Below are 19,986 nucleotides of genomic sequence, written 5' to 3'. Positions count from 1 at the left end.
ACTATTTATAAACCAAGGAGACAAGGCTTTGCCACAGCATGCTTCTACTCTGCAACCGAACATTTTGTTCCAGCACCCGTCTATGCAGTGTTCCTTCTGGAGGGGGAAGGAACAGAGCAAACACAAACCACTACTGCTCCCTTCTGGTTCAGCAGGAGTACTGCATCTTTCAAAACTGGCCTTGTTAAAACAAGACGTTGCTAATATTGGTGTTGTGTTCTGTAAACCTTGCAATACATCACACCCTCGCTGAAAAAAATCCTGAGGTTTGGACCGCTGAGTGGAACCTAACTAATGGAATTCATAATAGGCTCAGGTGACTCGTGATGCTATTTTATGTGCATGGGGAATTCATTAAGTTGTCTTGACAGTAACATAAAACATGTTGAAGGCACGAAGAGCGTAGTAGGGTCAACCGCATTTCAATTGCACCACTAGGAACAATATCATTATCAGTAATTATGTTGATAGATGGTAGATGCAACACCATCATAAATTTATGAGAACTACAGTAGACCGTTTTAGATTCCTAGTAAGAGGGAGAGGGAGTCAAGACATCTTTCCTGGACAATAGCAGAGTTAAGCTGAGTCAATAAAACATTCATCGACTCGGGCAACTTAACACAAATTACGGATGAAGGATATTGATGAAACACACACAGCTCTTAAAAGTGTTAAATGAACAATCGAACATTTATTTTGATGCAAATTACACAAAGTAAAATTCCAATGACATTAGCATGTGTGTTGGGCCGGCATATAAATACAGATGGGTGTACAGGGTAGAGGGGCAGCACAGGGAGAGGTCTTATTTCTTCTTGGAGGAAACAGCCGCCGCAGCAGCAGCAGCTGCCTCTGCTTTCAAGTGCTCCTCCCTTTGCTCTAGGAAGACCTTGTACTCGTCTGCTTCTAAACTGGAGGAGGAACAAAGGAGGGACAGAGAGTGAGACAGAGACTCCAGTGAATGTATATGTGTGTGTGTGTGTGTATCTGAGATATGTGATTCAACATAAATGATGCACACCAAAGAATTGGTTGTCGAGGTTCTGCCCGACAGAAAGTGAAACAGAATTCGCACTATTTTTAGCTCCTACCAATTAAATGGAAAACAAACTTACTCCTTAACAACCTTGATGCCTAGCGAACGGGCCGAGCCAATGATGCTCTTGACAACCGTCTCTAAGGAGGAATTCTGCCTGGTGAAACACTCGTCCTGAGATTTCACTTGGGCGATCTCATACACGGCTCGCAAGGACACCATCCCTGCAGTCTCATGGCCTACACACACACACACACACACACACACACACACACACACCAGTGTAAGAAAAAGATGGACAGAAGAAACAAGATGGCTTTAGTGGGTGAAAGAACCACAAAAATTTAAAAGGAAAAGGAAGACAAAGTGAGGGGGGAGAGAAGTACAGGAACAGAACGGGTAAATCCATAATTCTCTTTTTCTACAAGGCATCACCTTTACCGCTACCTTCCTCTGCCTTTAATTGGCTGCATCAGTTCCCCAGTCGATCATAAATATATCATCAATCAAAGAAATCCTGTTCTACCAGGGCTGCGACAGAGGAGAGGCATCCATGACACTCACCGGTCTTCCCTGCCCCCTTCTCGATGCCCGCCGCCTGCTTCAGGAAGTAGGAGACTGTGGGCTGGCCAATCTTAATGTCATACGTCCTGTCAGGCTGGAGGTGTGGGGGGGGGGGGGGTCGATGGAGAACATCAGAGTGGGATTAGAGATGGATGTGGCAGCCACATGCAGTGGAGGTTCCTGCTCTCATACCTTTAATGTTACGTTGCCAAAGTAGGCATGTCCTGTCATAAGTAACCTCTCTATGGAGCAAGACTATTCATCACCCTCTATGAAATGGTCATTAGCTGGAAAGGCCCAATGCATTTGAATTGATTTAACCATTAGCAACAATGCTTTCTATTCAGCCTTGGTTGAAGTGGTGCACAGGGATATGGGAATAACTAGCATTTTTTCCCCCTGTAACAAACTGACTCAGGGATAAGTGAGTACAGGATTATTTAGGAATAATGGAGAGAGGCAGATCATGGCCACAGGCCTTCAGCACTGAGACCCTGTTGAACATAAGCAATTCATAAGAATGGTAGACCATAGAGCTAGTTATATAAATTCAACATATGATGCAACATATTCACAGAAACATAACAGAACAATGTAGGGGTGTAACAAGACAGAGTTGTTTTCCCATGGGTAGATTGTGAGGGAGGCGTTATATCCAGCATCGACCAGCAGATGGTAATGATGAGCAGAGCATGCTGATGCTTGAACAGAGTCCTCAGTGTCAAAAACATGCTAAGGGTATCACAACCCCAGATCATCTCTATAATCCTCCTCAGCTATGCCATATGTGTTCAGATCAAAGCACAGACCTGATCAGACCTACACATATACTGCTAAACTGCAGTAGGAGGAACAAAAAGGGCACAATGCCAAATTAGTAAGGCATTGGAATGAAAATGTATATGGACTCTAAAAGTACAAAACAGTCTCTCTCTCTAGTCTCTTTTACCATTATTTGCACCAAATTCTCATTTACGTCTAGAGCCCTTTGGTTAAAGATAGATTAATGATTGCAAACAAAAGGGCTTAAGAGGTACAGTATGAATAATGGAGGGATCTGGGTAATGGTATGCAGCTACTAAAATCACTTCCAATCTAGGGTGGGGGTTGGCTCCAGGACCTAGTAGAGACCCACACTGGAGTCAATGACCTAGTAGAGACCTGGCTGGGGGCACAGAGGGGGAAGAGACCCATGCAGGGGATGGAAAACACACCTTGACATTGATCTTGATGGGGAGAGGAATGCCCTCCTTAATCTCCTTGGTTTTCTCATTGAAGTCCTTACAAAACTGCCCGATGGGGATCCCCTTCTGTTAGAGGAGAAACAGAAAGGAGAAGAGGCAAAGATAGAAGGATAAACTGTATTAAAATGTATGAGGAGTCTGGACCTGCAAACATTCTTCTGAACGTCATTCATAGCACGCTTTGCTGGTGGAATACCAATGACTGGCTTGTGTCAGTCAATCCATCACCAGACTTGTGAGAGGGCTGAGTGTGTGTGCATGCTTGGCTGCCTCGTGGACTGGCAGGGTCGGCAGGTGATCCTGTGTGTGTGTGTGCCAGCATTTGAGATTGTGCAAGTGTATTAGTATCCTGTGTGATCATGCGTGCCACATTTTCACAACGAGGGCGCGTGTGTGAGAGAGTGTGTGCCCGGCTATGACAGAACGCATGTGTGTGCCCTGTGGCTAGGAGACCCAGTGATGAATGACTCTCCCATTCCCAGTCTCCTGCCAGGCCAACCAGAGAGAAAGCAAAATGGATGGGTGACATTAAGTCAACACCCGACCAGCCCCCATCCCCCTCTCCTACCTCCACACACACCCACACACAAAAAAGAGAAAAAATCTTTTCTTCAAGCTGAAATCCAAAGCAATGGCTGCTAACCAAGAATATAATTACAGCTGCTGAAATTTAAACTGACCTTCACCCGCCATTTTCCCAAAGGCAACATCCTGATTAAAATGTTTGATTTCAGAAAGGCGTTTGAGGGCAAAAAGGGATAATTTTTTCATTTTACTCAGCCTAATGGACCTACGAGCTACAATAAGGGCCGTTATGGAGCGTGCTGAGAGCCGGCCTCCAGATTATAATAATGACAAAATGAGAAGGCATTCTTCCTTTGACGGTCTTCAATGACAAGACGTCTGTTGATTTGGGAGTAACGGAGTGTAGCACTCTGACATCATCTTCTCTCGGCAACTTTGAAACACCTGTAGAATCTTAACCAGATCAGTCCATCCGTGTGTTCAGCCATCACCTCAGTCTTATATCTCCGCCACCGCAACAACTGTTACCCGTCTTCTCTGTGACATGTCTCAGAAAATGTCCCCAAACCTGATAGAGGTTGCAGTGTACTGTGACTTTGCAACACGACCAACATTGTTGCCAGAGCTGATGAGTTCCATTTGAATTCTAATATCTCACTAATGAAATGGAAAAAGTGTTCAGCCCCCAGAGCCTTGCCTCTCCTGCCTCCTCCTCGCTCATTAATAGTAATCCCATGTCAACCTCACCACTGTCTATTGCATGCCAGTCCCTCCTCTGGCCTCCCATAAAAACAACAGAGCTAAGTAAACAAGAAGGAGGTAGGCATGAAAATTCTAATTAAATATGGATTCATGTGAAAGCTGTGATGTTAGGGAGGGAGCGAGTCAAAGCAGGCCCTCCAGCGCCACCACACAAACCCTGCCTCAGTTCCTTCCCACGTTCAGTTCCCCCTCCCCTCCCCATCAGATAATGATCTTCCTCTATCTCTCTCCTCCTGACTCTCCGGCCATCAGACAATGATATAAAGAGGACCTCCTGGAAACTCCGGAAGCCTAATGCTGTCAGGGAGTGCTTAAGTCTCCACACTGAGACATTACGCGGGCAGACAGGCGAGGATCTATGCTAAAGATAGACAGTAACAATGCCTCGGAAGGGCCGGGCAGAGCCGCAGATACACCCTAATGCTATTAAAGAGGGCCTGAATACAGCAAAGAGATGGAGGCAACTCTATTCAAAAGACTTGCAGACTGGCAGTAAAAGACAGAGATGGACAATGAAAGTGACATCGCAGACAGTGAAAAATTAGTGCAAACTTAGAACCCACAGACGCAGAAGACATCGGACAGAGCAATCATCTTTTAATTAAAGCATTACATGAGGGTCCGGCCATGTCTGTGTTTGAAGATGACAGGGTGAGAGAGTTCTCTCTTTGCCCTGGACTTTTAATAGACTAATTGAAGTCATTACTGGGATGGAGCTGTGTTGGTAATTGTAACGAGTGCTTAAAAGAGGCGGACGGGCTGGCATGCAATGAAAGCAAGGTTCACTTGGCTTCCAGACTTCCCATGACATTTATCGCAGGGAACTGGAACCCTCGCATCTGTGCTCTGGCCCAATAGCTCCTCCCTCTCCCCCTTCTCATCCCTCCATCTCAACATCTAATCATCCCAGAGTCCGAACGGCCGACTAAATCCTCGCCCTCCCTCGTTCTCTCCTCTCTCCTCCATGACTGATTGGAGCGGAGCTCTGCAGTGTGAAATGGCTGCAGCCCATCACCCAGGGCGGAGGGCTCCACACTGGCCCCGGACTGGGGGCTGTCTTCAAAGGCTTCCCAGATCCTGGGCATCAGGATTAACACTAATCTACGGAGATATTCCGCCCGTCAAACTCGACCGGCGGCAGGGCTAAATAATAGCGGCGATCCATATTGAGATTGGTGAATGAGAAGGAGTTATTGCATGTAATTAAGAGAGCAATTAGGAGTTTGCAATTACAATCTCTGACGTGTCGGCATGATTTGACCCTTCCATCGTATTGTCTCCTTACTTTCTATCACTTCTCATGTAAATGTGATTGGCCTTTCAGCTTCACTAACTCTTTTTAACAAGATATAGTGCTGACATGGAAAAGAGGGAGGAGGGCAAGTGGAGGAGTGCCCAGGAGGATAGCAGGGAGAGAGGAGAGATAGAACTGTGAGGTATGTTTGAGTGCTTACAGTGTGGACAGCAATCATGAAGAGTATTTGAAAAAAGGAAAATACAAGTTTGACCGGGATGAAAGGAGTATGTGTGTATTCTATAAATATGTGCACCTCAACTCTCATTTAAATAGGACATTGTATCAGATGCATATTAATTTGATCTTTTCTAGAAGCAAATCAGCATGTAAAGAGGTTTATTTCTCTGTGACTCTGCATGTGGTCGCTGGTGTCAGTAAGCATGTGTGTGTGTGCGCGCGCGCCTTTGTAAGAGAGGGACGTAATGATAGAGGGGTGAGAGAGGCAGAGAAAGAGGTGTAGGGAAGCATGGCAGATGTAGATGGAGGACACACATAGTATAGAGGGCCTTGGGGCAGGATTAATTGCCCCTGGCACACAAGGACAGCAGATAGATAGCCCTGGCAGACAGCTGTGGGTGGGCTGGGCAGGGGAGGGGGGTTAGGGTAGAGGAGGGAGGTATTCCAGAGGAGAGGTGGCGAAGAGGACACAGGGTTAATTAAACTCTCCAGTGTGAAACACTCTCATTCATTACCACTATTACCTTGTTCATTTAATCCAGTCCGATGCTGCTGTTTCATCACAGTCATAGCTATCAGGAATTCAGACACCTGATTAGACTGCCTCACCCTCCACCGCATGCTCTTAGCCCACCATGGGCAGCATACATGGGCACTGCCAGGGAGATGCTGGGACGCAGCCGGTGACAGGGATGAGCAGGGCATTCTCACCCCCTCAGTCAGCTGAGTGGAAATACAAATAGATTTCACACACATGCGGTGCTATTGATTTATATTGACCAATTAAACACACTAAACCAGTGGCGATTTTATACCCTTTTTAGGGGTGCTCAAGCACCCCTAAATTTAATCTCAGCACCCCTAAAAATAATAACCATAAAAATAAAATAAATTATTGTTTATTATTTGATGCTGGTAGTTCATGAAGAAAGGGACATCCCTATTTTTTTCATTAATTCAATATTTTGCATAATAATAAATACATGTATTGTTATCCAGTGAAATTAGTGATTTATTATCAAGGGGGTTTAACACTTTTGCAAGGCACTGTATCCATGTCACATTCTCATTGGGGGCTGAGCACCTCTAAAGGTCTGATCCTAGAATCGCCCCTGCACTAAACGGTCCCAAAATATTACTCTGACCCGGGACGGCAGTCAACTAGAATAAGACAATTTGGTGAACAGCAAATCCAAGCATAATTTTCCCAAACTATTTTGGGAAAATATATTGATGGCTAGTCTGCATAACAAGCAAAACAGGTCAATCTCTATCCTGGCCAGCCAGCACAGCTTTGTTCCAAGTACAGGCCAGTGGCTCCTCATGCAATGAAGCTATGAAGAGTGATCCTCTTATATTATATGCTACATAATTCAAATGCACCAAGACTCGCTGCTTTGCTTTTTGGCCATTAGCTGACAAGTTTTTTTTTTAAAGCTTGAGGGAAAACATTTTTTGGGGGAAATGCATCTTACCGAAACAACTTTCTCAACTCCATTAGGATCTCCTCAGCCTCTTGAAAGTGTTGTTGCCTTCGCTGCCTCACTTGATTAATCATGTGTGTAGGGAGGCAGCAAGACGAGCAGGCCTGGACTGCAGGTAGTTGTCTGAGGATAGTGGTGGCCAATGGACGACTGTTAAAATGGGGTTTAAAGATACAGTAGATTTTGCACTAAAATACCACAGCCTAGAGTCTAGACACTGGGGCTTTGTGGGCGCTGAGGTACACTGCTAGCATGGAGTTAAGAGTCTCTGCCAAGTTAAGGATTTAACACAGTAACAGTGAAGGCTGCTTGTTATGGGTAATGTGGGTTATTGTGTTGTGTGGTGGGAAATGGCAACTGTAGCATGACAAAGCAGTGGGGTGAAACGTGTTGGAAAGCTGGGAGCTGGCCGATCCTCCGCCACACTGCCGCTGTGGAGCTCCGCTTGGGTTTCCGGATGAGCAGCGCTCTGGGGCCCTCGGTCCTGAGCATTCTCTGCCAGTCTGTAACCCTCACGTCCTTCTTAACTTTCTGCCCCACTCATGTCCAAGAGGAAAGTGATGACAGTGCAGTGCTGAGGACTGTCCCCTCACCCCCTCCACCCTCTCCCTCCCCGTCTGTGCCTGCCTGCTGCTCTCGGTCTCCACGCTGAAAGAGAGCCAGTGCTGAGTGACCTTCAACCACACCCACGGGCAACCAAAAGAAAAAAGAGGGAAACGAGGGGGAGAGGACAGGACTGGTGAGAGGAGAGAGAGAGGTAAAGAGAGGCAGCACTGAAGAGAGAAATGAAGAGGGGGGGAAAAAACCCATCACAGTTCTCAGGGCATGGAAAATCTCTCCCTCTGAAAGCCAGTAGAGCGCATAGCTGGTTGTGACAAGAACGATGAGGCTGCTTCCCCTTCCTGGTCTGATTAAGGCTCTCACTATGAGATGACCCTCAACACTCCGGCTGGTGTGGGAGAGAGAGAAAATGAAAGAGACTCTGGATCTAGATAGCTTGCTGAGAAGGTGGCGATTGAGTCATTGAGATGACTATAATACTCTCTCCTCACACCTCAAGGTGCTGTGGAAGCTTGACCTTTTCAATATGATAGACTACTATGAGTTCCCGAAAACTCAAGCTGGAGTAATTCAAAAATCCATCTATTCTTCGTTCCTTAACAAGAAAAGTTAGATGGGTACAACAAAACAAGAAAATGATTAAGGATGGGATCAAAACAATGAGAATAAGGTCTAATTAAAGTTGCAAAATCTGCATTCTGAGATGTGTCCACAGGCTAAAGGCATCTCGCGCTCTATTTGTCCCATGCTCTTTTACCCAGCAGGGCAGGAGCCAAGGCAACGAACTGTAGACTACTTCCATACATTACGGAAAATTATGCAAATATTCATTTCACTAAGTGGCATCAAGATGGTTATCGTATAACAAATGGACATAACCGTCAACTGCTCAATATTCTAACACACTGCCTACTAAAGTTATACAGCTGATGTTAAAAGGAGGCGGCGGCAAGGGGGCGACACAGTGGGTGGGAGGGCGGAGAGAGAAAGAAGAGGGGGAGAGTCGAAGGCACGTAACCTGCCTACAAATGAACACCGCAATCATAAAGTCGCGACTTTCTTCGTAATCCAACACTCGTCGTACCGTAACGTTTGTAAAGAGCTTCTGTTTTCCAGGCGACTCGTCTTCTTGTCAGGATATTGCGGGTTTTTCCTTAATGATTCCGCGTCAAGCATCAGTCCACTTCTGACCGACTTCGACACCTCACAGCGAGAGACCAGCCAACAAGCGCCGCACGGCTCCATCCCGAGTCATTGGATCTCCGGCTTACAGACAGAGCGAGGTGTTAAATACAAGACGGACATAGCAGCAGATGGCACATGCTCTGTATACGATCCTGTAACAAGGGCTCGAGCTTCACTGACAGATCCAGTGGATATGAAAAAAAGCTACCTTGTGTAGATCTGAACTTGCTTTATTCAGTTAAACTCGAATTTGGCGAAGGCTTGACTTCGTATAAGACTGGTAATAAACAAATTATGACTTTAGACGGAAGTAGTATAGGGAAAACATAACTAAATTATATAATAACTAAGCATTAAAAGATATATATAATTACATACAGTGTATCTGGACTTCGATGAAAATCTGAGCGCTTGACTTCGACTTGAATACGTGTTTTTCAACCAAGCCAAGAGGAGCAGCAAGAGCAAGAACGCATGCTTTGGGTAACTACAATCACTCTGAAACTGCTCAATTATAGCAGTCCATTACTGAAATGGCCATTACAGAACATGTGCATGAAAGGGTTGAATGGAGGTTTTAATCCTGCTATTGCAGAGAGCACAGTTCACATGGAAAATAAATGATAGGTTATATTAATAATAGAAATGGAAAATCTAGAGAATTGAAGGATCAATATGTGGGACCCTGTGTGTGCCATGTGGCATGGTTACAGTCATAGGGATCTTAAATTATACCAATGTCCTTTGTTATATCAACAAATGTCAATTAGTCAGCCAGCAATATCCTCAACTGGATTAGATGGAGATTTGCACAATCCTATTATGTAGGTTTTCATTTGACAGGTTCACTCAATATAACTACAAATAATTGTAATCACTCATGGAAAATCTAATTGTTATACTTTAGATCGATAGTTTACATTTCTAAGTTTGGATTTGTTCTGGTCTGCTGGCTAGGTGTATATGTTATTTAGTTGGTATTGATACAAGCCTTTATATGGTACTGTTTATAAAGATGAATTGGGAGTTTGGAGCAATTCATCTTCCTTTATCTGCATCTATGTACACCTGGCAAACCTCCAGCATTTTTAGATGAACAGATGGGACAGATTAGAGGGTGTGTATGTTAACAAATTGCTACCTGTGTGTCTGTGTGTGTGCATGTGTGTATATTCTGAGAGTGTGTGTGTGTGTGGTGTGTGATGAAATGAAGGGATTCTAGTGCTATTATGTATTACCTGGGTTATTGGTGAAAGCATTCCTGCCCCACTGCACGTGCGCACACACACACAAACAATGTGCTACACTTGACAAACATGCAAGATGACATTCTATCCACCTACGGCTGGGAAATAATAAACAAATATTTCACCTAAACCCCACTTTTACAAGCTATTAAATCAAAGTTCCAGAGGAATAAGCTGCGTTGGCATGTCAACACAATGTCATTTTCTAGTCGTGGGGAATGATGAATTTGGTCATTATTGATGAGCAGAGTGGACACACAGTGCTGTCATCCTAGCCACTCACTCAGAACCGAATAAATTATGGGTGTCGACAAGCCGTCAAAACACAAACACAGGCTGACAGAAAGACTCCAGGGGTTCTGGCTACAATTTAAGATGTGTGCTGAATTACTAAAACCACCATGGGGAGATGAGGAGGAAAAAAAAGAATGAGAAAGCCAGGGCATTGTGGCCATTCCCTCTCACCACGTGTTTGGGTTTGTTCAGATAAAGCACCAATTTTCAATTCCAATATTCTCTCAGTCAGCGGCTTGGTAGAATGCATTCAATTCCAGCACTGATAATCAAGTTGCAGGCTGCAGTGGAACAAGAAGGCCTCACAGATAATAAGATATTAGTGATGCTGGCGTCCATGTCTCTTCTCTCCAAGCCCCCAAGCAGAGTCGTCCATCTAGGTCCTCTCTCGTCTGTCTCACTCATCTGTTTCAGCAGACTTATTAATGTCTTTAATTTCTTCAGATCCCCAGTGATGAATACATTAGAATTTATTCATAAAGGCTGGCTGCTGGCACAGACTGTCCAGGAATATGGCACGGTTCACCCCCAACCCCTCCTCTCAATATTAAATCACTTTCTGTTTGCATTTTCCTCCTTGCTCTCTTTCTCTCCCCCCTAGTTTATTTATGAACTATTACCATCATGCAGTAACACTTTATTAGGCATGTAGACAGCCAAGGATATTAATCTCTCACTTTTCCACTCAGGCTCTCTCTCACACGCACACACGCACCCACATGTGCAGTGAGCTCAACATGGATGTCAGCTCCTGCCAGTCATGCGGAGAAGAGATGGATAACTATTTCCTGTCACAGGCCGTTTACAAGTGCGTAAACACACGTTACTTACAGGTAGCTGTTCTCCATGGGCCGCCTTGTTGACAATCGCTCACACGATCACCCTCTCAAGTTTTGCCATTATGGCATATCAGGCCTTGTAATGGTTTTATATTAAAATGCCATCAATCCAGTGGAGTGGTTGCCACCCCTGGCTGCTGCGGGGCTGACGGCCGCGTCCCCCATACTGAGCGCTGTGTCTTTGACAGCCATGGTGCCCCCGGAGGCCCACCAGCTCAATACGATAAAGAGAGGCTGCTTCGATTGCACCGTAAAGTCAATGATCATTTCTCATGGCGAGATCAATAGCGAGGTTTTATACTGTCCCACGGGCTGAAATATGGCCCGACGAGCACAAAAATGAACACACTCATATTCAATGGGTGTTGGATTACTGAATTAGTATAGCCAGCGTGCGCTCAAAGGCACAACACGGAGGGGGCTATGGAAGGAGCCACATTTAAAAAAACATTCCCCCAAAAAATACAAAGAGTTATCAATATTCCGCCAAAATGAAAAGACAATTTATGCAGTGTTGAGAATGTGGCAGCCACAATGAGAATCAACAAAGCACACTAAACAGGCAGAGGAACAGGCTCCGACAGGGCGCCTGGCTGCGCTTCGACACAATTAATTAATAATGAATAAGGTAGAGACACGGAAGCAAAACCTCTTTAAAGGAAAACCAGAAGAAATTCCCTGAGTTAGCTAGGGTAGACGGTTGGACTTTCATAGCAAGTGAGGCCCATTTGAATAAAACAGCCGCAGAGGAGGGATGAAACAGTCAAACAGCTCTTCAGCATGCATGGCTCGGGCAGACAACACTCCTGACCAAAGATGTGGAAGGTTCGGTGCTTATTTTGGCAGGAAAAACATTTCCCTCCACGGCAAAAAAAAAGCATCAACCTACGACAGACATTGTTGAGCTTTGAAAACTAGCCTTTAGAGCCTGCATCCCCCATGTCAAATGTGTCATGCACCAGATAAAGGGTAGAACGAAACAGTGCCTTGTTCTGTTCCTGAGTTCTGCTGTGTGTCTAACGCTAGTTCTTTATCTCTCCCTGTGCCTCAGGCATGGTGCCCACGCCCCAGGTGTGCGTATCAACCCTGGTCACGGTCAGCACCATGGCAGTGGTCGACCTCTACCTACTGGAGCAGAGCATGCTGGGAGCTCGTGGTGGTGTTCCGGGACCCGGCATCTGGCAGTGTGTTGCTGTGTTGCTAGGCGACCTGTGCTTCCTTCTGGCACTGCGTTTCGTGTCGGCGGGCGTAGTGTCAGAGGCACAATCCCCTCGCCGCGGCTTTGCCAACGCTCTCTGGTTCCTCTTCCTGTCCCTGCTGCAGCTCAAGCTCTTCTTCGTGTGTCAGAACTACCGGCAGGAACGCCGTCCACCTGACCCGCTGGCCAGGAAGACTCTGACACTGCTGCTGTCCGTCTGCCTGCCCTCGCTCTTCCTCATCCTGACGGGGGCCGACAACATGACACCGCTGCGCAGGAAGCAGGAGGTGCGTGGGCGGCTGCTCTGGGTGGTGGTGGACCTGCTAGATGTGCTGGACCTGCAGGCAGGCCTGTGGGAGGCCCACATTGGGGCTGGAGGGCCTGGGGCAGGTGGAGGGCTTGGGGCAGGTGAGCTGGGCCTACCCCTGTGGGCTGAGGGTTTGGTGTTCTTCTACTGCTACACCCTGCTGCTGCTGCTGCCCTGCGTGGCCCTCACAGAGCTGGGGGCAGCTGCCCTGCCTGGCCAGAGGGGGCCCCGCAAGGAAGCTCTGTACCCCTGGCTCAGCCTGGTCACCATCAATGTGTTCACGCTGGGCCTGAGGGGCACGGGCATGCTGTGGTACAGGGACCCACGCGTCTCCACCGTCTTCCTGGGGAAGAACCTGCTGGCCCTGGCTGTGAAACTCACCTCTGCCTGGGAGAGGCGCAAGCTAGACCGTGGGGGTGCTCGAGGGCCAGGGGCCAGGGCTGGGACAGAGGCAGGGGACACAACCCTGCCAAGCCAGAACTCAGAGCAGCCAGGAGAGGCCCAGGCCCAGGGGAAGACTTCCTCCGGGCCTCCCTCCCGCTACCACACACTGTCACGCTCCCACAGCCACGCCCACTCCACCGTCAGCCTGGACCATACAGATGCCCCACTGGGCCCCTCCTTCATCTCTCATGAACTCTAGACTCTTCAGCAGTAAAAGCTACTACCGACTCTTGGACGGACACACACTCATTAACACAATACACACATCACTTGCTGTTTGGAAAAGCCAGCGCAGTAGCTCATCGTATTTAACTTGGATCACTTTGGTTAAAGGGATGATTTATCCAGCCAGGGGGGTGCTGGCAAACCTTAGGCTTTTGGTATCTGAGGGGGGGGTGGAGAGCGAGGGGGGGGGGCCTAGGGGTAGATGTACAGTCAAGTGCCTTCCTTTGCAAGGAGCTCCTATTCTCAGCACTGGCGTTGGTACACTATCTTGTGTGCCACGAGGGATTTGAGCATATGCTGTATGTATACCATTACGCTACTCCACAGCTGCTGTCGGTGTCGGCTGCACTTCCAGAACAGCCTCCAACAAACTGTAATAAAACGTTTCACACTCCTCCTGCTCTGTTGTGTACCGTGGGATTGGTATTGGCAGGCTGTCACCTCCAACACAGATGGAACATGATCAGGAGTCGATCATTCACGACTGGGCGGGGGCGGGGCTGCATCCACTGTATCAAAGCCTCCTTATATAACTTCACCAAAACCAAGTGTTTCTATGTCGGACAGTAAGGGTGAGAGCTGGGGCTAGTGGAGGGAATCAAAGCTCTCCACACATCTGAGGCGACGGGCCGTGTTAGTCTGCGCAGGGATGACACACAGAGGAAGAGCCGTCATTTATCACAATTACACCAGCACCATCAGCTCTGATAGGCTGGCCGTAATCCCTCAGCTGCCTGTCTGCTTGTCTGCCTTTAATGTTGAAAGAGAAGAGTCGAAAGATGTGATAGGGCGTGTGTGTGTGTGTGTGTGGGAGAGAGCGGGAGGGTGAAGGAGGGTGTGGGAGAGACAAAAATCTAGTTTGTGTGTGTGTATGTGAGAGAAAAACCACATGCACTTTCCAGGACAGGAGAGGGTCTATTCCATCATCATCAGTGCTCTCTAATGCACTGTGTGTAAACCTTCGCCTCCCCTCAAACCATTAATACTTCTATTAATTGAAATTTCGAACCATTTGTCAAAATGCTAAAAGCTTATTTGCTTCCACTTTATAGTTGATTTACAGGGCATATTTACAGGATGTGTTGACAGGATAAAAAAAACTCACTCACTCACCCTCACACACACACACACACTCATTCATTTAAAGTGGTGTATTATCTCGGGGGAGTTTCTCTCTGGTTCAGAGGGATTCGGGAGGGAATCAGCATGCCGATGAACTGTAGCCGACAGAGTCCGTCTCCCTCTCCTCCTCCTCTCTCTTTCATCTTTCGCTCCCTTGCTCATTCTACATTTCAAACACACGTATTCTGCATGCACTCCCCGTTGGGCAGTTTTTCATATTTCTAATATAATGGCTGTAACTGCACCGGCGGCAGCCTCTGCAAATGACTACTGCCTTGAATTTGTCACACCTGTTAAGACCCCGATACAATGCTCAGCAATCCTCAACTCCCCTTGAATCTCAGCTCAGTCCCACAAATAGTGGGAAACCACTTCTGTCTGTCCGTCTAGCCGTCCATCCTTCCTTCCTTCCTTCCTCTAACCATCTCTTTGTTCTTCTATTCCTCTTCATTGGCTTGTGTTAATTTCGATGTGGACTGTAATTATTATCCTCCACCAAAGCCCCCCTTTTGTCTACTGCTCCCTCTTTTATTTCTGTCATTTGTTTAAATTTGCCCCGCGGCCGACAGGCAGACTACCTCTCTGTGCTTCCGCTGTCAAGGGTGGTTAGTTAGAGAAGGGGGGAAAAAAACCTTGGAGGAGTAGAGGGGGAAGATTAAAAGGACCAGGTTCAGCGCCTAAAGCAGAATGGCTGCAGACGGCCATTTATTTACAGTTTACTACCCACACACACACTCAGCCTACGCTGGGGCAATGTAGCAAGGACACAGGGCCAAACAAGACAACAGAGCAACAAAGCACAAGCATATGGTAAATGCACTGCCTAATCCCCCCCAAAAAGGCACCTTCAGACAAATATGACTTGGCTTTGCTTGGCTGCAATTCATCTCACCTCATTACCGTTGATGTCAAGGCATCTTTCCCTAAGACTGTGAAAGCCCCATAAGTACGGGAGGAGGAGAGAGACTTAACAGACGGATATCTAAATCATTCATCATAGCTGAGCTCTCAAAGGGCACATCCACCACACACTTTTGGCAGGGACTTCCAAGTATATTTCATGAGCTACCGATGAAGCGCAAGATCCTGACAGTTGTCAGGATTGAAAGGGAATGGGCTAGACATGCTGGGAGGTGTGAGTTTACCTGTCCCAGGATAGGACCTAGCGGGGGTCCGGGAGCTGCCTGTCCTGCCCTCACGATGCAGCGGATCACCCCCCCCATGTCCACCTTCTTCACCGCCTTGGCTGCCCTGGAGATCTTCGACATGTCAGTCTGTCCGTTTGACTATCTCTGTATCTTCTCGCTGCTTAAGAAAAATGAACACAGTGCATGGTGTTAGCATTTAGGAGGAAACTAGGAAATGAGCTGCTCTGTGATAGCAACTGCAACAAATCATTTACATGCTGGGCTCATTAAAAAGTAATGTAAGTTGATCGATACTGACACCTCAGGACAAGTCCATGTTTTTTCATTTTGCAGAAGTTGAGCAATTAGAAGCCATTAGAAAATCTTTGACTTCGATCCCTTGCTCGAGAGTCACCTCTCCTCCAGGAATTGGTAGAGAGAGGATCAGACAGAGAGGGGAGTGAGGCCAGGCTTTGGTCTTGGCAGGGTTTAGGTTTGTCTATGATCAAACCACGGGATGCACTACAAATCCCTCTGTCTACCCTGCTCCCTTCACCGTCTCTCTGCTCTGATCTCGGAAAGGCCCTTCCCATCAGCCCTCCCCATCAGCCCTCCCCATCAGCCCTCCCCATCAGCAGGGTTCAGAAGTCAGGCTGGTGTTATGGTAGGAGGGGCCAGGGGGATAAATGACACTATAATAAAAAGGAGGTGACGGATTCGTCACTCTCCACAAGAACAGAGGAGTATGTCTACTTTCCCCTTCCACCTTCAAATGCATTACCAAATTACCAGTCAATTAGCAGAGTGGAGAGAGTGGGCTGAACTCCTGCCCTGCCCAGGGGAGGCAAACAGCATAAATAGCAGGTCTGCAGTCCTCCGACGGGGAGGCAGAGCGTCGAGATCAATGTGTGTAGAGAAGAGACAAGTAGGAGTTTTGAGGTTTGGCCAGGTGATGCTGGGTGAGACCTGCATTCAATAACCGTGAGCACTTAGGTGGAGAGAGCGAGAGCTTTACTACCGATCCTGCATGGGCGACCGAGAGAAACAGATTACATCAACAAGAGGCGATAACGATCGAAAAGATGTATGGCTATGTGCGCCTTTGAGTTACAAAGTAGAACTTTTCTCCTGAGAGAAAAGTTGGATTATAGGTCTGTTTAGGTAATTGTTTTGATAAGCAAGGCTAATATTTCAGGTTTTATGTGGAAATAACAACTGCATCACTTAAAACTAGCTGACGTGAATACACTGGGTCCAATTAGTAAGTCAGATATACATGTGATGTTCTTTACACCAACAAGACAATGTCATGGATTTGTCATTGAAATGCAAGATTTACACAGAATTCTGGTAAAATACAAAAAAAGGGATGGCAGCACACGTTGGGATTGAACTTCAATTTGGGACTCAGGGAATACAAATTGAAAGTGCTGCAGAAATGACAGCGTCATGCTTTAATGCACTACAACTCCAATCTCTGTGAGCAGTAAAAATGAAAATAGTCGTTTCCTCTCAACATGAAATCACTCATCACAAGACCAGGCACTGAGAGCTTGGGAGGAATTGACCTACATAACACCCAAGTAACAACTCAACTGACAGCACATTTCAAAGAGCATTGACAATAGACTGTGTGCAAAGAGATACAGTACTTTAAATTCCTGCATGACATAACCCCAAGATTGCAGCCTGGTATGCTCTTAGCCTTGTTATTGGTGGCAATCCCAAAGGATGGGCAATGTCCTTTGTGAGTAAAAGTCTTTGCAAGTTAGAAACTTTAATAAATAAAAAAGGAGAGCCCCCATAAATAACATCAAGTCAAGCTAAGATAAGATAAGAGATCATTTTGCCTAGCTTAGGGCTTATCTACCCAAACACTATTGGTTGAACTGAATGAAACAAACATGGGCTTAGATCGCATACAGGGAAAAAGCCAAAGCACAAAATTACTGATGAAAGCTGACAATACTTCAAAGAGGAAAAACAGAAACATCCACATAAAAGAATCCGACAATTAGCAACAGGAACCAAAATAATCCACAAACTGGTACGCTGCCCTTTCTTGAACTCTGCATTATGTGGGTGGTTTTTCCTAGCCTGGTCCTAACCAAACTCTCGTACATTTCATTTGTACAGAGTCTGGCCTCACTCCATTGACAAGCGTTGACTTCCTTGTAGGCGGGTACTCTGTTGAAGTTTAAAACTATTGGATCTGCCCAGAGCCACTCTGATCTGCCATAACCAATCGCTAGCGTTCGCCTTAGCCAATTCCTTCACCACTACTGTAACAGAGCTAGCTGCCGTAGCTGGAAAATCAACCTGTTCCCGAACCCCGTGGGGAGGAGGGCCACAACATCATGGCCACCAACAAAACTCAGCAAAACTTGTTCTTGCTCTGGCTTTAGTTTATGGATATTCGGCACTGTTGCCACAACGGACCGAATGGCTTCGCACGCATCTTTCTCCGCCACCATTACGGAACTACAACACAAACTAGCGCACGACAGCCACTCCCTCTGTTCGCTGATTGGCCGGTAGAAAATTAACCGGAGACATCTGACTTACTTACATCATGGCCAGACCTAGTACAGAAGCTAAATCAAAATTGAGCGGAAGTACGTAGGAGGGCAAAGCCAGGCTAGGTTTTTCCACCCTCAACAAATAAGCACATTTGATACAAGGGCATCAAATGACCCTCCAGCTACCTAAAAAAGCCTCAAAACTCTTTTTAAAGTGCCAGGAAAAAAAGGGCCACAAACACTTTGGCACACCTAAAGCATGATAGTATTCCAATGCTTCTAAAACAAACAGACACTATTGTGAAATGATCATCAATAGAATGACACTTTAGCTCTACAACAGTCTGAGCCTGCTCTGGCAGACTGCCAGAACACAATCTGTGTCTGGCAGTCCATCTAGTGGCAGCCCCTATGAACTGGAGATGACAGCAAGGTGGGAAAGTGAAAGGCTGTACCAAGTCATCAGTGTTACTGGGACGGACCTGTTGGGATTGTTCTCCGAATTGTCACATAGACTTATAAGGAAGAAGGAAGAGAGAAGAGAAAAACAGGAGAGAGAATGTGAAAGAGTGGCCAAGGAGGGTTGAGAGAAATGAAAAATAAAGTGCAAGGAAATCCGTGTCTTTGTTAAAAGTCACTGCAAGAAACTGTCTTTTTAGGCTTCACAACTTAACATGTCGATGACCCACGTGTTCTCCCTCTATCATCTTTACTGCCTACTTCCAAATAAGATGGTTTCCTGTTACATTGTAATCTCTGAAATTGACTGATACTTGGAAATAGACACATATACAAACCACCTTGTCCAAGGACTGAAAACCCCCCACAAAACATCAATAATGTGAAGCTGTCCTGATGTAGGATACAACACCTAAAATATCTACTCTGTATTCTCTCTCATTTGTATTCAGCAGTTCAGCAACCCATCCAGACCATTATTGATTGCAGAATGTAATGAAGTTTTACTCTCAGGGCCATAGAAAGTGAATTTGGCTAAGTCCTAAAAATCCACAAAATGGAACATGCAAGTTGATGAGAAAGACCCATTTTGTCTCAGTAAAGTTATTTGACTAAGCCCAGTTCAGCAATGAGTTGCAAAATATAAAACGTAACCTATAACAGACATAAATGCTACAGAATGGAACCTTGAAGACCACTTCTTATATAAAATTACCCATTACCTCCACTAAAAATACTATTATTTACACTAGTCTGTTTTATTGTAACAAGTTACTGTTTATTCAGTTTTTCCTTTCATAGCTTGACAACATTCCAGCATGTTTCAGCACACAATTTAATGGAATAATAACAACAAATGGGCATTTGATCATATTCATGGATAACCTATTTCAGTCCCAATCATTTTCTCAAAGTCGACAGTGCGACCCTATTGGGCTAGGTGTATCTAAACAAATCGCTAACTACTGTAGTACGTTGCCTACTGAAGGCAAGTATCAGCAGGTAGGTAGACAACTTGGCTAGTTTAGCAATTCCAGCAAGCAGGCTGTAGTAATCCTGCTTTCTCAAAATGATAAGACTATTGTGCACGGAATGGTTGAAAAAGTGTGATGGCAAACACGAGACATTTGTTTTAGCAATTTAGATAGCCTAAAAGAACATTGCAGACTGAGCCACATTGTTGACACTTCCGGCAATGTAAAACGATGAAAAAACGACGTATAAAATATAAAATATTTGGTTCATCATACCTTTCTAAGTGGCTCAGCATTAATTCACCAGAAGCACCTTCACGTCCTAACCACGGTTCAGGGTGCAGACATCTTGAAAACAACCGAAGAGCGAGCATTAAGCACCAATGCTGCCAC

At 46.0% G+C, this 19,986-nt stretch overlaps 2 protein-coding genes across 3 annotated transcripts; one reads left to right on the top strand and one right to left on the bottom strand.

The window, feature by feature from the left end:
• Positions 1-665: 665 nt before the first annotated feature.
• On the bottom strand, positions 666-19,942 carry mrpl11 (mitochondrial ribosomal protein L11). Of its 2 annotated transcripts, none has more exons than XM_067247966.1 (6): positions 19,870-19,942; positions 15,660-15,822; positions 2,818-2,913; positions 1,604-1,697; positions 1,119-1,278; positions 666-914 (listed from the first exon to the last, which is right to left on the bottom strand). In XM_067247966.1, the coding sequence occupies exons 2-6, from the start codon at positions 15,780-15,782 to the stop codon at positions 809-811; spliced, it is 579 nt and encodes a 192-aa protein (XP_067104067.1). In that variant the 5' UTR covers positions 15,783-15,822; positions 19,870-19,942; the 3' UTR covers positions 666-808. The 2 variants fall into 2 exon arrangements, with proteins under 2 accessions (XP_067104067.1, XP_067104068.1); XM_067247967.1 differs by having other exon boundaries at positions 15,660-15,819; positions 19,870-19,940.
• Positions 12,272-13,366, top strand: tmem265 (transmembrane protein 265). Its single transcript, XM_067248270.1, has one exon. It carries the CDS (start codon positions 12,272-12,274, stop codon positions 13,364-13,366), a length of 1,095 nt encoding a protein of 364 aa, XP_067104371.1.
• Positions 19,943-19,986: the final 44 nt, after the last annotated feature.

Source organism: Osmerus mordax, chromosome 12 (assembly GCF_038355195.1).
Source record: "Osmerus mordax isolate fOsmMor3 chromosome 12, fOsmMor3.pri, whole genome shotgun sequence".
Lineage (NCBI taxonomy): Eukaryota > Metazoa > Chordata > Actinopteri > Osmeriformes > Osmeridae > Osmerus > Osmerus mordax.
Note: the sequence above shows the minus strand (reverse complement) of the source record. Positions and strands in the feature narration are given on the sequence as shown.

Excerpts from the sequence above, each read along its gene's own strand:
- tmem265 (XM_067248270.1), top strand. The coding sequence starts at position 12,272 with ATGGTGCCCACGCCCCAGGTGTGCGTATCAACCCTGGTCACGGTCAGC.
- mrpl11 (XM_067247966.1), bottom strand. The coding sequence starts at position 15,782 with ATGTCGAAGATCTCCAGGGCAGCCAAGGCGGTGAAGAAGGTGGACATG. Across the intron at positions 2,914-15,659 it reads TAGGTCCTATCCTGGGACAG|AAGGGGATCCCCATCGGGCA; the intron begins GTAAACTCACAC and ends CTCCTCTAACAG. Across the intron at positions 1,279-1,603 it reads GAAGGGGGCAGGGAAGACCG|GCCATGAGACTGCAGGGATG; the intron begins GTGAGTGTCATG and ends GTGTGTGTGTAG.